The 18,066-nt window shown below is 44.2% G+C and overlaps 1 protein-coding gene and 1 pseudogene across 1 annotated transcript in view; one reads left to right on the forward strand and one right to left on the reverse strand.

The window, feature by feature from the left end:
- The window catches only part of LOC124596630, a 197,874-nt gene that overhangs the window by 97,805 nt on the left and 82,003 nt on the right, over window positions 1-18,066 (reverse strand). Inside the window, exons 2-3 of the mRNA XM_047135859.1 lie at window positions 16,125-16,300; window positions 9,122-9,581 (exon numbers count right to left, since the gene is read on the reverse strand). Coding sequence (XP_046991815.1) covers window positions 9,122-9,581; window positions 16,125-16,300 — 636 coding nt within the window. The remainder of the gene's footprint in view (window positions 1-9,121; window positions 9,582-16,124; window positions 16,301-18,066) is intronic.
- On the forward strand, window positions 7,890-8,006 carry LOC124596857 (annotated as a pseudogene).

Below are 18,066 nucleotides of genomic sequence, written 5' to 3' on the forward strand. Positions count from 1 at the left end.
CGGGAGGTCGCCCCCGAGGTGAAACAGGTGGCGAAAGACTTCCCAGGCGGGCCTCCGCAGTTGTCTGACAAACAAGTTCCAGGTGCTGTGGCTGACACTGTCGCTGAGCCAGATGCTGACGCCTGTCCTGTTTCAGAGGAAACCAATCAGCCTGCAAGATCCGGGCAATCGCAGTGGATGGGATTGTTGGTAGTTGGGAGCTCCAACTTTAAGCGCGTTATGGGGCCTCTTAGGGACTTGGCTGACAAGAAGGGTAAGAAAACCAATGAGCACTCCGTGTCCATACCGGGTGGAGTCGTTCCAGATGTGTAAAGGATCCTCCAGGATGACATGGAGAGCATAGGGTGCAGCCAACTGCAGGTGGTTGCACACGTCGGTACCAATGATGTGTGTCACTTTGGATCAGAAGAAATTCTCCCTGGTTTCGAGCGGCTAACAGAAGTGGTATGGGCTGCCAGTCTTTCTTGCAAGATGAAAGCAGAGCTGACCATTTGTAGCATAGTCCACAGCATTTGTAGCATAGTCCGACTGCGGACCCCTGGTACAGAGCCGAGTGGAGGGTCTGAATCAGAGGCTCAAACAAGCTAAGGTCAACTCAGTGCCAGAAGGGTTGAAGCCTTTGCTGCTGCCAAGAAGTAGCAGCTGTGTGTACTTCTTTTCGCACTCTGAGTTCTCCAAAACATATACAATTTACGTTTGTTTCCTAGTATACTGTATACACACATCAAATAAAATTTCATCTCAACTGATCCTTTCGTCTCCTCTTGGTAGAACAGAAGAACAATAAATGAAAAACACAATACTGTGTATGTTCTACTGGATTAAGACCAGATCATCATGAGCAGTTACAAACGAAAAAAGCTGTAAAGTAAATAAATATAAAAGGGAGCAAACCAGGAAAAGCATTCACACTAACACACGAAACGAAGTGCCTATATAACATTTTACGTTAAGTTACCAATACCAGTACAATAAATTAGTAATCAACAACACTACTAAAGAAAAGTCTGAAGAGGTGCTACACATGGAAAGTGGTACGAAACACACTAAAAGCTGAAACTGACAATTCTGACAACAGAATATATGGAGTACATGGTGTGCCGTGTCCAGAACTATTGACTACGCTGCCAACATCTGAACTATTATTCTACGTTGGCCATGCTCCCTATCGATTGTGCTTCTGTCTGACTGAGAGAAGGGTTCATCTGCACGAGTGCAGGGTGGAAATGGGGTGACAATGATGGCGAGTTAGAATGAATACTGCGAGTAAGCTGACTGTGAAGGAAAACGCGACATGGATCGACGGTGTGTTTACTTGACTGTGCTAAGCAGAAGTGGCTGGTCTCCCGCACGGAGGATGGTTTAAATGGCTCTGAGCAGTATGGGACTTAACATCTGAGGTCATCAGTCCTCTAGAACTTAGAACTACTTAAACCCAACTAACCTAAGGACATCACACACATCCATGCCCGAGGGAGGATTCGAACCTGCGACCGTAGCGGTCGCACGGTTCCAGACTGAAGCGCCTAGAACCGCTCGGCCACTCTGGCTGGCCGCACCGTGGACTGTCAATGTTTATGCTTGGCATGAATGTACTGTGCACTTATCGAATGTAAACAAGCCGAATGCGTAGAAATTGTGTGTCGCCACTGATTGAAACATTCAGTTCCTTGAGGTACTGTGTGCTGATAGCTGTGTCATTAGTTAATCATTTACTTGATCACAAAACCGTTTGTATATATTTAGTACGCTACAGAAGTTCCAGAGATACAAAAATTTCGTAAACACACTTTAAAACAGAAGTATTTGCCTGATTTAAACTACTCAGTGGTATATCTGCCTTCTGTGTGTGAGATTGGATATAGACATTTCATTAAAAGGTGCACAGTGTATGCTTTCTCATTTCATAGTTCATTACACCCTTGTGCAGGGTGCATGCAACAGAAAAACCTTTTAGTGCTTGTTTCTAACAAGGTTTGTTTCAGGTACACTATGAAATATTGTACTCTATCTTTAATATGAAGGAACTCGAAAGTTGATGATATAAATAGTGGATATAATGACACAACGCTTCAAATCCAAACAAGCTGCTCAAAACGGGAAGGACTCACTCAAAATATTACTTTTATGTACACTAGAGGATGCTGTACCAAGCCATTTACATTGTTTATTTGCGAGTTAAGTAAGGTCTGAAGAGCTGTGTACAACTTACTTGACCAATCTTGAGAGTTTTCATACTTCTGAATTCCTGTACAGAATAATTGTCATGGCTCAGCTCCATTAATTTGCCAATTGTTTGGATCCTATATAAAGTTTAGGAGAACTTATTGAATAGAGTACAGGTCGTAAATTTGTTAAAACTGTGGGGATGTTAATACATGTGGGAATGTAAATGTAGCACAATCAATTGTTTGCATACTTTCTTTGCCAGTGGCTCTGAAAAATTCTGGACTAGTGGTAGCAGAGTGTGGTTTCAATCAATAGACCTCTAGGTTATGTGACCAGCAGGTTTCCACCACTGTGTACTCTCAGGAAAATCACAACAATAATAACAATACGTTGTACCGAGCACTTTATGCTTTACTTACAAATAAACATTCGAAAAGGCTTGGTATATCATCCACTAGTCAACACAAAAGTAATATTTGAAATGATTCCTTCCCTTTTTGAGTAGCTTGTTTGGATTTGAAGCGTTGTGTCATTATATCCAGTATTTATATCATCCATCTTCGAGTTCCTTCATATTACAGATAGAGTACAAAATCTCGTAGTGTACTTGAAATAGGCCAGTGTTAGAAATAAATACTACAAGGTTTAGCTGTTGCATGCACTCCTCACAAGATTGTCATGAACCAAGAAATGAGAACTCATATACCTTGCACCTCGTACTGAAATATCTGTACCCAATATCATACACGGAAGGCACATATACCAATGAGTAGTTTAAATCAGGCAAATACTTCTGTTTTAAAGTGTGTTTACAAACTGTTTTATCTCTATAGCTCCCGTCGCATGTGAAATATAGAGAAACGGTTTTGTAAATGAAATGACATAAGAATGGCAAATCATGAAATAGAGGCACAGCTATCAGTAGAAAGTACCTCAAGGAACTGAATGTCTGAGGAACTGATGTCTGATACAGTGGCGACACACAATTTCTATGCATCACGCTTGCTTACATTCCGTAAGTGCATACTGCATTCATGCCAAACGCACACAATGACAGACCACAGTAACTTTTGCTTAGGCACAGTCAAGCATTCCTCCACAGTCAGCGACAACTTTCGGTTTACTCTCAGTATTCATTCCAACCCGCCATCGGTGTCCTACCCCCTCCCCCACCCCCTTCCCGCTCTTTCTGCACTGCGCTCATGTAGATAAATCCTTCCTTTTGTCAGAGAGGTCACAAGCAGGGTGGAGCGGGAGCATGGCCAACATAGAAAAACAGTTCAGGTGCTTCCAACCTATGACACAGTGCCAAATACGGCACAATAGGCAATAATAGTATAATAAATAATTTCTGGAAAATGGAAGAAAAGTATCAAAGAGAGTGAGAAATAATGGAAACCTGAGAGAATTGAGCGAAGTTCAGAAGAGTAAGTATTGCACTGCTTTTGGTCATTTAATAATAAATCGGGATTGTGAGCCAGATGTTTTTCGATTTCCAGGACTTCCAGCGGGTTTTGTTTTTGGCCTTTGTTTCCTAAGTGAAGGAAATGGGCTGTAGCTGTGGCTGACGATCAGTAAGCGCTCAGACAGTGTGGAATCTAGCTACATTTATGTTCACGCAGTGTAGATATTATGTCTCTGTCTCACTGACCAGTATAAAACTTATCACTATCAGGACAAGTAATTTTGTATTCCCCACTGTTGGATAGTAACTGGGCCTTATCTTTACTATTGAAAAGACGCTGGGCTTTGATGTTCCTCACGTAGTAGGAATTGCTATAGTTGCTGGATTTCTGCGCTTTTGCTATACGCTCTGATACTTATTCTAGGTATGATATTGTACACCACTTCCTGTAGACAGTGAAGGGAGCAGAAGAAGCAGCATAGACGAAGGGCATATTTTTCAATGTTTGTTTCCTATGCAAGATGTGGAAAATCAGGAAAGGACTGTAACCACTGGTTGAGGCAAAAAAAAAAAAAAAAAATGTATAGCGTCAAACTCTGCTTTGAAATCTTCTACGAACATGTGGAGAGATGTGAGACCGCGCACCACTGATTGGTAAGCTACATTTTGAGTAACTGGGTGTTGGTATCTGTGTCTGTAAATGTCGTTTTCTATAAATTGTGAAACAATGGGTTTCTGTACTGATGTCAATGGTTGGATCTAGGACGTTTATGTTTTTATTACCAATTTTCGTTTTGCACTAAGTATTTTTGTATTGACTGTTTCAGTTACGAAAAAATTAGTTGAGCTGTTTTGTGGTGACTGTCCACGCGTACATTTCATCGTCTACGTATCTGAATAAGTATGTAATATTTGCACTCGAAACTGTTTCACTTAAATTTTTCCGAAGTGGTCCATCAATGTTGTTGTTGTTGTGGTCTTCAGTCCTGAGACTGGTTTGATGCAGCTCTCCATGCTACTCTATCCTGTGCAAGCTTCTTCATCTCCCAGTAACTACTGCAGCCTACATCCCTCTGAATATGCTTAGTGTATTCATCTCTTGGTCTCCCTCTACGATTTTTACCCTCCACGCTGCCCTCCAATACTAAATTGGTGATCCCTCGATGTCTCAGAACATGTCCTACAAACCGATCCCTTCTTCTAGTCAAGTTGTGCCACAAGCTCCTCTTCTCCCCAATTCTATTCAATACCTCATTATTAGTTATGTGATCTACCCACCTAATCTTCAGCATTCTTCTGTAGCATCACATTTCGAAAGCTACTATTCTCTTCTTGTCTAAACTATTTATCGTCCACGTTTCACTTCCACGCATGGCTACACTCCATACAAATACTTTCAGAAACGACTTCCTGACACTTAAATCTATACTCTATGTTAACAAATTTCTCTTCTTCAGAAACGCTTTCCTTGCCACTGCCAGTCAATGTTTTATATCCTCTCTACTTCGACCATCATCAGTTATTTTGCTCCCCAAATAGCAAAACTCCTTTACTACTTTAAGTGTCTCATTCCCTAATCTAATTCCCTCAGCATCAGCCGACTTAATTAGACTACATTCCATTATCCTCGTTTTGCTGTTGTTGATGTTCATCTTATATCCTCCTTGCAAGACACTGTCCATTCCGTTCAACTGCTCTTCCAAATCCTTCGCTGTCTCTGACAGAATTACAATGTCATCGGCGAACCTCAAAGTTTTTATTTCTTCTCCATGGATTTTAATTCCGACTCCATACTTTTCTTTTGTTTCCTTTATTGCTTGCTCAATATACAGATTGAATAACATCGGGGAGAGGCTACAACCCTGTCTCACTCCCTTCCCAACCACTGCTTCCCTTTCATACCCCTCGTCTCTTATAACTGCCATCTGCTTTCTGTACAAATTGTAAATAGCCTTTCGCTCCCTGTATTTTACCCATGCCACCTTCAGAATTTGAAACAGTGTATTCCAGTCAACATTGACAAAAGCTTTCACTAAGTCCACAAATGCTAGAAACGTAGGTTTGCCTTTCCTTAATCTTCCTTCTAAGATAAGTCGTAGACTCAGTATTGCCTCACGTGTCCCAACATTTCTACGGAATCCAAACTGATCTTCCCCGAGGTCGGCTTCTATCAGTTTTTCCATTCGTCTGTAAAGATTTCGCCTTAGTATTTTGCAGCTGTGACTTATTAAACTGATAGTTCGGTAATTTTCACATCTGTCAACACCTGCTTTCTTTGGGATTGGAATTATTATATTCTTCTTGAAGTGTGAGGGTATTTCGCCTGTCTCATACATCTTGCTCACCAGATGGTAGAGTTTTGTCATGACTGGCTCTCCCAAGGCTGTCAGTAGTTCTAATGGAATGTTGTCTACTCCGGGGGCCTTGTTTCGACTCAGGTCTTTCAGTGCTCTGTCAAACTCTTCACGCAGTATCGTGTCTCCCATTTCATCTTCATCTACATCCTCTTCCACTTCCACGATATTGTCCTCAAGTACCTCGCCCTTGTATAGACCCTCTATATACTCCTTCCACCTTTCTGCTTTCCCTTCTTTGCTTAGAACTGGGTTTCCATCTGAGCTCTTGATATTCATACAAGTCGTTCTCTTTTCTCCAAAGGTCTCTTTAATTTTCCTATACGCATTATCTATCTTACCCCTAGTGAGATAAGCCTCTACATCCTTACATTTGTCCTCTAGCCATAACTGCTTAGCCAATTTGCACTTCCTGTGAATCAAATTTTTGAGACGTTTGTATTCCTTTTTGCTTGCTTCATTTACTGCATTTTTGTATTTCCTCCTTTCATCAATTTAATTCAATATATCTTCTGTTACCCAGGGATTTCTACTAGCCCTCGTCTTTTTACCTACTTGTTCCTCTGCTGCCTTCACTACTTCATCCCTCAGAGCTACCCATTCTTCTTCTACTGTATTTCTTTCCTCCATTCTTGTCAACTGTTCCCTTATGCTGTCCCTGAAACTCTGTACAACCTCTGGTTTAGTCAGTTTATCCAGGTCCCATCTCCTTAAATTCCCACCTTTTTGCAGTTTCTTCAGTTTTAATCTACAGTTCATGACCAATAGATTGTGGTCAGAGTCCACATCTGCCCCTGGAAATGTCTTACAATTTAAAACCTGGTTCCTAAATCTCTGTCTTATCATTATATAATCTATCTGATACCTTTTAGTATCTCCAGGGTTCTTCCATGTGTACAACCTTCTTTCATGATTCTTAAACCAAATGTTAGCTATGATTAAGTTATGCTCTGCGCAAAATTCTACCAGGCGGCTTCCTCTTTCATTTCTTAGCCCCAATCCATATTCACCTACTATGTTTCCTTCTCTCCCTTTTCCTACGCTTGAATTCCAGTCACCCATGACTATTAAATTTTTGTCACCCTTCGTCTCCATCAATATTTCAGCCAAAAGTGGACTAAAGGAGACTCAGTAGCTAAGCCATCGAACTATTTATACATAGCTCCTTGGAACGGGAAATAGTTCTGTGTTAAGCATGTCTGAGTGGCCAGTCTTAAGTCATTCAACCATACAGAGCTTACATTATACCTGTACATCAGCTCTGTCAGAATATTAAGACATTTCGCTACTGATATTGAAAAACAAACTGCAGACGTCAGAGGATACTAAGTTAGCTCTTCCGAGGGAGAGAAATTTTTGTATTATTTATGCGCATCACTGAGTTTTAAACACCATATTTTGATTTGAGTTTAGCCTTGCTTTTAACTAGCGAATGGCGATACAAGTGGATGAATGAGTACGCATTGCTTATGTTATTTAGGAAGCCCACACAAATACAGTTCCGTATGGATCGGAAAAGTGATCACTACGGAACGATTTGTTTTAATCCCATCCACTATACTGGAATCTGGCAGTTTTTAATCTATGACGTACCGTCTTTTAACGGTGTTTTGTTTCGGCGGACAACGTTTGTTGGATACAAAGATTCTGAGCTTTCGCGGTCTAATGTTTCAGTCATACGTTCACCTGAAGATGTGGCTTTTAGTGCCACGAAACCGGTAGTGACTCAGTGATAAAGGGCTAAATACAGCTGAAGCGGTTATTAATACCCAAGATGAATACTTATAGCTGCGATTGCCCCACCTACAAGGTTGTCTGCTCAAAGACGCACACTGCAGGCCTGCATTTGTGTTGATGCATGCAAAATTTCACTCAGCCCCTGTACAACCCAAATGTAGAATATGACACAGTCCCTATAGATTGGTTTTCGTTAAGAACCTTTCTTAATAAATGTCATTGGAGGCAACGGCCTTGCCGCAGTGGATACACCGGTTCCCGTGAGGTCACCGAAGTTAAGCGCTGTCGGGCGTGGGCGGCACTTGGATGGGTGACCATCGAGCCTCCATGGGCTGTTGCCATTTTTCGAGGTGCATTCAGCCTCGTGATGCCAATTGAGGAGCTACTCTACCGAATAGCAGCGGATCAGGTCAAAGAAAACCATTATAACGACAGGGAGAACGCTGTGCTGATGACACGCCCCTCCTATCCACATCCTCAACTGAGGGTGACATGGCGATCGGATGGTCCCGATGGGCCACTTGTGGCCTGAAGATGGAGTGATTTAATAAATGTCATTGTGTGCAATTGTAAATGACGCTTTAATTGCAAGTATGTCAAAAAAATACCTAATGTAGAAACAACATAGATTCATGGGCTTATTAGTATGATCTATTAACTGCAAAGATTCATATGCGAAAAGTGGAGGAAATTTAGTGAAGGAATTTCACTACAAATATTAATGTCTGCGTATGTCATTGTTAACACTTTATTGAGGAAGAACGAACGCGTTCTTGAGATAAATCTACATCATTGCTGTGCGAGGACGGCAGTGGGTACTTTGTATTTCACTGTTATTTCACGATTTTGGACGGCAGTGGGTACTTTGTTGTCACTGTTATTTCACGCCTTTGCTACTTCAGTGGCGAACGGTGCGAGAAACCAACTATTGTCCGTAAGCCTCTGCATGAGTTGAGTTAAAATCTAATTTTACCTTCACGGCCTTTTCAACAAATATACGTAGCAAGAAGGAAGATTTTCTAGGGAGTTACGTACTTGGAATTTCAGTAAGCCGGTCGGTGATGGATTACGCCTTTAGTGTAGCATCTGCCATTGGAGCTGTAAAGGCTTCTCCATGAAACTTTCGCACCTACCAAACATACTGTGACTTCTTCTTTCTATGTTCTCTTCGTTTCTCAATACAACCTGGATTTTAGACTTCTAGTCATACTTTGAAAAACGCATCTTTTGATGAGGACTGCGATATGTGACAGGAATGGTGTACTTGGCTATATTGTAAAATGACGTCTCCAGAAGCTCCAGTGGCAGATAATTTTGCTGACGCTGGTATGGGGAACCAGTGTTGATCTAAATGATAGCTCTAGTTATACGGGCAAAAGTACATACCTGAAACAGCACGTCAGTGCGACAGTATTTTTTGTGGTGAATAAGCAGCCTTGATGATTTCGATACTCACCTCTGGTAATCGTTCAACCTTGGTCGATACGTGGAGTCCAGTGACTTCTATGACGCTCGGTAGATGTGGCCGTGGATACTCCGTGGTAAAGTGGTTGTTGACTATGAGTAGGCTGTAGTTGCGCTCCGTTTCGTAAACAGAAGGTGGTTCCGCTCCGAAATGTTCCCTCATAATCGTTTCTTGTAGCGGAAGTAGTTCGTAGAACCACATATAGTGGAAACGTAGTGCAAAGAACGTGTTGTACATGCGCTGCCAAAAGTTCATGTGATCAGAAAAGCCCACCAAGATTTCTGGGATGTAGGCTGGATTCATGGGATTCCCCAAGGCGTAATACACAGGCGAGTATGCAGACAACGTCACGAAGCCGACGAGCGGTGGGGAACCAACCTTGTGGTGCAGTCCATAGTAACCTTGGTAAGACAGACGCTCGATGATCATCAAGTCAAAGGTTTGGTTTCTCCTGCGTAAACATAACACATGTCTCAATTGAAATGATAGAGCTTAAACATTATACAAAGTCATAATTACTATTGATCGAAAGTAGCCACTCATCGCTCGGAAGTAACTGTCAGATACGGCAAACCACACCGGAGAAAAATTTAACTAACAGGAGCCATCGCACTAATACTGTGTAACTCCGCCCCTATCACAGATTATGGAAGTTCGACGAGGAAAAGAGACGATAAATGTCTTCAGGTATGCCAGGTCCATCCTAAGCCCTAGTTGATTGTTTTGCGTTGTAGATCCATGAGAGTTTGGGGAATGTTCACTGCTACGTTTCACACTCTGTTTCAAATGGTCCTAGTCATTTTCCATGGAATTCTGTCGGATGATTCAGAGCGCCAGTTGAGGTGTGGTTTCTCCTGCGTGAACGTAACAAACATCTCTATCGAAACGACAGAGCTCAATAATTACACAGGATGACTCAGCTACCCCTAGCAATAGGTTTTATACAACCCGCAACGTCTTCAAATACGCGCTTGATTTTCATATTCCCTCACTAGCTACATGATAACTATTAGAGCCACAGTAAAAATGAACAGGACCTTTATGTTTGAAATTTAATGTAACTAAATTGTGTATTGCGATACGTTTACACTGGAAATTAGCTTTGGAATTATTGAAGAAAAACGTACAAAAGTAACCTTCTAACAAGATTTTCTTGGATAAGTCCAAAGCTGTGGCCTCCACCGAAAATGTTTCCCAGTACAAAATTTAACTACATTAATTTTCCTACAAAATGATCCCATAACATTTATCTGCTGGGCTAATAGTTAACACACAGTGAACGACAGAATATGAATATGTCGCGAGTGGTTTTTGATGGCGATGCTGGTTGCAAAAAACCCATAGCTACAGATATGATATGACATGGACACTTCCTACGGTGTGAATGACTAAAGGAACCAAGTACTTAGCTACATTATAGGTAGCTGTCTCATCATTACTCCCAATAGTCACGGATACACACCTTCTTTACGGATCTTAGGCAGCCTACGCAGATTATGAAGCTTTGATCTATGTTGTTTAAGTCTCTCAATGGCCTCGTTCGATAGAGAACTGGAAGTTGGCTGTTCCGCTGGTTAGTCGATATTGCTATCTTGTTATATGTTATATGTTAAGCATGTTAGTGTGAACGTTTTTGCTTATTTTCTGTGCACCGTGTTCTACTGTGTCTCAGAATTTCGAACTGGCTGCTTTGAAGAAATATACGATCTGCATTAAGTTTTGTTTTAACCTCCAAGAAACTTCAGCTGAAACTCACTGCATAGTAAGCCTGGCTTTAACTGAGCAGGATTTGAGCCAAGCCAAAACACTTGAGTGGTCTAGGCGGTTTAACATTGACTGGATGGAGTGTGTGGATGATGACCAATACTCAGGTTGACCTTCATCATGCACAGCTCTGGAACGCTCACGAAAGTGCATGAAGTGATTCCCACTGACAGAAACTGAAACTAAACTCCACCCGAACAGAACATGAAGTCCCAACGGTACCGACCGGCCGCCGTGTCATCCTCAGTCAAAAGGCGTCGCTGGATGTGGATATGGAGGGGCATGTGGTCAGCACAGCGCTCTCCCAGCCGTATGTCAGTTTCCGAGACCAGAGCTGCTACTTCCCAGTCAAGTAGCTCCTCAGTTTGCCTCACAAGGGTTGAGTGCACCCCGCTTTCCAACAGCGCTCTCCAGACTGTATGGTCATCCATCCGAGTGATAGCCCAGCCTGGCAACAGTTAACTTCGGTCACCTGACGGGAACCAGTGTTACCACTGCGGCAAGGCTGACAATACATGTTATCTGTGACATCGATATACACTCCTGGAAATTGAAATAAGAACACCTTGAATTCATTGTCCCAGGAAGGGGAAACTTTATTGACACATTCCTGGGGTCAGATACATCACATGATCACACTGACAGAACCACAGGCACATAGACACAGGCAACAGAGCATGCACAATGTCGGCACTAGTACAGTGTATATCCACCTTTCGCAGCAATGCAGGCTGCTATTCTCCCATGGAGACGATCGTAGAGATGCTGGATGTAGTCCTGTGGAACGGCTTGCCATGCCATTTCCACCTGGCGCCTCAGTTGGACCAGCAGTCGTGCTGGACGTGCAGACCGCGTGAGACGACGCTTCATCCTGTCCCAAACATGCTCAATGGGGGACAGATCCGGAGATCTTGCTGGCCAGGGTAGTTGACTTACACCTTCTAGAGCACGTTGGGTGGCACGGGATACATGCGGACGTGCATTGTCCTGTTGGAACAGCAAGTTCCCTTGCCGGTCTAGGAATGGTAGAACGATGGGTTCGATGACGGTTTGGATGTACCGTGCACTATTCAGTGTCCCCTCGACGATCACCAGTGGTGTACGGCCAGTGTAGGAGATCGCTCCCCACACCATGATGCCGGGTGTTGGCCCTGTGTGCCTCGGTCGTATGCAGTCCTGATTGTGGCGCTCACCTGCACGGCGCCAAACACGCATACGACCATCATTGGCACCAAGGCAGAAGCGACTCTCATCGCTGAAGACGAAACGTCTCCATTCGTCCCTCCATTCACGCCTGTCGCGACACCACTGGAGGCGGGCTGCACGATGTTGGGGCGTGAGCGGAAGACGGCCTAACGGTGTGCGGGACCGTAGCCCAGCTTCATGGAGACGGTTGCGAATGGTCCTCGCCGGTACCCCAGGAGCAACAGTGTCCCTAATTTGCTGGAAAGTGGCGGTGCGGTCCCTTACGGCACTGCGTAGGATCCTACGGTCTTGGCGTGCATCCGTGCGTCGCTGCGGTCCGGTCCCAGGTCGACGGGCACGTGCACCTTCCGCCGACCACTGGCGACAACATCGATGTACTGTGGAGACCTCACGCCCCACGTGTTGAGCAATTCGGCGGTACGTCCACCCGGCCTCCAGCATGCCCACTATACGCCCTCGCTCAAAGTCCGTCAACTGCACATACGGTTCACGTCCACGCTGTCGCGGCATGCTACCAGTGTTAAAGACTGCGATGGAGCTCCGTATGCCACGGCAAACTGGCTGACACGGGCGGTGGCGGTGCACAAATGCTGCGCAGCTAGCGCCATTCGACGGCCAACACCGCGGTTCCTGGTGTGTCCGCTGTGCCGTGCGTGTGATCATTGCTTGTACAGCCCTCTCGCAGTGTCCGGAGCAAGTATGGTGGGTCTGACACACCGGTGTCAATGTGTTCTTTTTTCCAATTCCAGGAGTGTAATATCATAAAGGACGTGCTGGCGTATTCTAGTAGATAAATTGAACATGAGCCGAATTACAATGATGTTCGTCAACCAATTAGATCATTGACGTGCTTTGGACTGCAAACAACAATTCGAGATGATACCAGTTTCCCGTTCATTGTCTTAGGTGCCGAAGAATCGGTGGTGCACGGTTATGATTTCGACAAGAAAAAAAAAGAGCAATCATCGCAGCAGGAGACAACATCGTCCATGTGGCCCTAAACAGCGCCAATTCTCCAAATTCGCAGCAGTGTAAAGCCAATGCTAATGATTTCATTTCTGACATACTTGGAATTATCCATAAAAAATTTCTTCCATATGGCCAGTCACAGGGAAGATTTACTACCATGTAATTAAAGGAACGTAATAAAATGTTAGTTCTAATGAAATTGAATTTAACAGGTACGCGTTTTCTCACTATATAAGAGACTAAAGTCCCAATTAATTTTGAACATGACTCATTGATTGCAACAATGGGAAATTCGCTGGTTGTATACAAACGCGAGGGGACTACACTACTGGCCATTGAAATTGCTACACCAAGAGGAAATACAGATGATAAACGGGTATTCGTTGGACAAATATATTACACTAGAACTGACATGTGATTACATTTTCACGCAGTTTGGGTGGATAGATCCTGAGAAATCAGTACCCAGAACAAACACCTCTGGCCGTAATAACGGTCTTGGTACGCCTGGGTATCAAATCAAACAGAACTTGGATGGCATGTACAGGTACAGCTGCCCATGCAGCTTCAACACGATACCACAGTTCATCAAGAGTAGTGACTGGCGTATTGTGACGAGCCAGTTGCTCGGCCACCATTGACCAGACGTTTCCAAGTGGTTAGGGATCTGGAGAATGTGCTGCAACATGCGGTCGTGCATTATCCTGCTGTAATGTAGGGTTTCACAGGGATCGAACGAAGGCTACAGCCACCGGTCGTAGCACATCAGAAATGTAACGTCCACTGTTCAAAGTGCCGTCAGTGCGAACAAGAGGTGACCTAGACGTGTAACCAATGCCACCCCATACCATCACGCCGGGTGATAAGCGAGTATGGCGATGACGAATACACCCTTCCAATGTGGGTTCACCGCGATGTCGCCAAACACGGATGCGACCATCAGGATGCTGTAAATACAACCTGGATTCATCCGAGAAATGACGTTTTGCCATTCGTGCACCCAGGTTGGTCGTTGAGTACACCATCGCAGGCGCTCCTGTCTGTGATGCAGCGTTAGGGGTAACCGCAGCCACGGTCTCCGAGCTGATAGTCCATGCTGCTGCAAACGTCGTCGAACTGTTCGTGCAGATGGTTGTTGTCTTGCAAACGTCGCCATCTGTTGACTCAGGGATCGAGACGTGGCTGCACGATCCGTTACAACCATGCGGATAAGATGTCTGTCATCTCGACTGCTAGTGATCCGAGGCCGTTGGGATCCAGCACGGCGATCCGTATTACCCTCCTGAACCCACCGATTCCATATTCTCCTAACAGTCATTGGATCTCTACCAACGCGAGCAGAAATGTCGCGATACGATAAACCGCAATCGCGATAGGCTACAATCCGACCTTTATCAAAGTCGGAAACGTGACGGTACGCATTTCTCCTCCTTACACGAGGCATCACAACAACGTTTCACCAGGCAACGCCGGACAACTGCTATTCGTGTATGAGAAATCGGTTGGAGACTTTCCTCGCGTCAGCACGTTGTAGGTGTCGCCACCGGCGCCAACCTTGTGTGAATGCTCTGAAAAGCTAATCATTTGCATATCACAGCATCTTCTTCCTGTCGGTTAAATTTCGCGTCTGTTGCACATCATCTTCGTGGTGTAGCAATTTTAATGGCCAGTAATGCAGCTGATAAATTGAACATGAGCCGAATTACAACGATGTTCGTCAAACAATAATATCGTTGAGTTGAGATGTGCTTTGGACTACAAACAACAATTGGAGATGATACTAGATCGCCGGCCGCGGTGGTCTAGCGGTTCTGGCGCTGCAGTCCGGAACCGCGGGACTGCTACGGTCGCAGGTTCGAATCCTGCCTCGGGCATGGGTGTGTGTGATGTCCTTAGGTTAGTTAGGTTTAAGTAGTTCTAAGTTCTAGGTGACTTATGACCTAAGATGTTGAGTCCCATAGTGCTCAGAGCCATTTGAACCATTTGATACTAGATTCCCGTTCATTGTCTTAAGTGCCAAAGAATTCGTGGTGCACGGTTATGATATTGAAAGAAAAGGGAAAGAACATAAATAGCAGTAGAAGACACCATCGTCCATGTGGCTGTAAACAGCGCCAATACTACAAGTTGGCACCAGTGTAAAGTCAGTGCTAATGATTTCATTTCTGACATCCATGGAATTATCCATAAAAAAGATATACTACCATATAATTAAAGGAACGTAATAAAATGTTAGTCCTAATGAAACTGAATTCAACAGGTACGCGTTTTCACTCTATAGAAGAGATTAAAACAGAGTCCCAACTAATTTTGAACATGACTCATTAATTGCCACAATGAAAAAATCGCTGGTTGTGTACAAACGAGAGGGGACTATTTTGAAAGTGGCTTTGAAAAATAGAGTGTGAGGTATGATTTCTGATATTTGCGGCAATATTCTGGCAAATTTTGGGCAGGTCCTCGCGGGCTCAACTCAAGTTGCCACCAGCAATGGAGAGTTTGTCTTTGAGAAGTCCAGCCACGCATGCTGGCGAAACGTCAGAAATAATGACTAAACAAACGTCGGTAGAAGACCCTGAAACGAAAGCTAAGACACAGTATGCCACGCATCTGGATGGGGCTTAGCAACGACTTTGCACAGAAACAATGCAGAGACAGTTGCAACCCTGAGGCAACCGCTACTGCGTCCGGAGCATCAACGGCGTTGATTTTGCGCTCGTTCTGCCCGCCCTTCACGAGACAGTCGGAAATTCTTTGACGTAATAGTATCTCTGCCATCTCCACCGAATCGATATCGCGAGCGCAAGATATTACAAAAATGATTCAAGTGGCTTTTAGCACAATGGGACTAAACATCTGGGGTCATCAGTCCCCTAGAACTTAGAACTACTTAAACCTAACTAACCTAAGGACGTCACACACTTCCATGCCCTAGGCAGGATTCGAACCTGCGACCGTAGCAGTCACGTAAGATATTACATTTAATGCAAACTAACGGTCAGTAATTAAAAGCTGTTTACCGAAATACATAACTTAACCGCAGAAATAGACTCACCTGATGAAATCCTGTACTGCTGGCTCTTTCAGTTGGGACTTGACCAGCGATGGCATGATTACCATGATAGAGAGAGTGTCCAGGGGTGTCTTGCTAGCCAGGCCTATAATGTCTATCTCCCTTATCAGTTTATATGAAGAAGACAGGTCGATCTCGGTTAGATTCTGGTGATTTATCTGTGAAGAGAATACATGAATACTTCAAAAATCAAATTTATTTACAACAGAAACTTGTAATTAAACTATTGACTTTTCCGTCCACCAGACAAATCTATACTACTGGCCATTAATATTGCTACATCAAGAAGAAATACAGATGATAAACGGGTATTCATTGGACAAATATATTATACTAGAACTGACATGTGATTACATTTTCATGCAATTTGGATGCATAGATCCTGAGAAATCAGTACCCAGAACAACCACCTCTGGTCGTAATAACGGCCTTGAAACGCCTGAGCATTGAGTCAAACAGAGCTTGGGTGGCGTGTAGAGGTACAGTTGTCCATGCAGCTTCAACACGATACCACAGTTCATCAAGAGTAGTGACTGGTGTATTGTGACGAACCAGTTTCTCGGCCATCATTGACCAGACGTTTTCAATTGGTGAGAGATCTGGAACATGTGCCGATCAGAGTAGCAGTCGAACATTTTCTGTATCCAGAAAGGCCCGTACATGACTTGCAACATGCGGTCGTGCATTATCCTGCTGAAATATAGCGTTTCGCTGGGATCGAAGGAAGGGTTGAGCCACGGGTCGTAATACATCTGAAATGTATCGTCCACTCTTCAAGGTGCAGTCAATGCGAACAAGAGGTGACCGAGACGTGTAACCAGTGGCACCCCATCCCGTCACGCCGGGTGATACGCCGGTATGGCGATGACGAATACATGCTTCCAATATGCGTTCACCGCGATGTCGCCAAACACGGATGGATCATCATGATGCTGTAAACAGAACCTGGATTCATCCGAAAAAATGACGTTTTGCCATTCGTGCACCCAGGTTCGTCGTTGAGTACACCATCGCAGGCGCTCCTGTCTGTGATGCAGCGTCAGGGGTTACCGCACCCATGGTCTCCGAGCTGATAGCCTATGCTGCTGCAAACGTCGTTGTACTGTTCGTGCAGATGGTTGTTCTCTTGCAAACGTCCCCACCTGTTGACTCAAGGATCGAGACGTGGCTGCACGATCCGTTACAGCCATGCGGGTAAGATCCCTGTCATCTCGACTGCTAGTGATACGAGGCCGTTGGGATCCAGCACGGCGTTCCGTATTACCCCCCTGAACCCACCGGTTCCATATTCTGCTAACAGTCATTAGATCTCTACGAATGCAAGCAGCAGTGTCGCGATACGATAAACCGCAATCGCGATAGGCTACAATCCGACCTTTATGACAGTCGGAAACGTGATGGAACGCATTTCTCCTCCTTACACGAGGCATCACAACAACGTTTCACCAGGCAACGTCGGTCAACTGCTGTTTGTGTATGAGAAATCGGTTGGAAACTTTCCTCGTGTCAGCACGTTGTAGGTGTCGCCACCGGCGCCAACCTTGTGTGAATGCTCTGAAAAGCTAATAATTTGCATATCGCAGCAACTTCTTCCTGTCGGTTAAATTTCGCGTCTGTAGAACGTCATCTTCGTGGTGTAGCAATTTTAATTGCCAGTAATGTAACTTATTCTTCACTAAGAAGTTATTGTCTCTCTTCTGGTGGTTGCATTTGACGCTAGTAGTGCATTAGGAACGATTGAAATGCCTTGATAGGTGTTTGCTTTAAAACAAGTGAGGCTATCTATCATTTTGTTGCTGAAGCTCTTTTCATGTCCGCGTTTTCTTCCTGACATCTAATAAGGAAATGTGGTTCTATCCTGAGCAAACACAATTTTTCTCACTGATACATGTTACGGAGAAGTTTCTCCATCTTCGGGTACGTT

The sequence above is a fragment of the Schistocerca americana genome, chromosome 2, assembly GCF_021461395.2.
Source record: "Schistocerca americana isolate TAMUIC-IGC-003095 chromosome 2, iqSchAmer2.1, whole genome shotgun sequence".
In the NCBI taxonomy this organism is placed as follows: domain Eukaryota; kingdom Metazoa; phylum Arthropoda; class Insecta; order Orthoptera; family Acrididae; genus Schistocerca; species Schistocerca americana.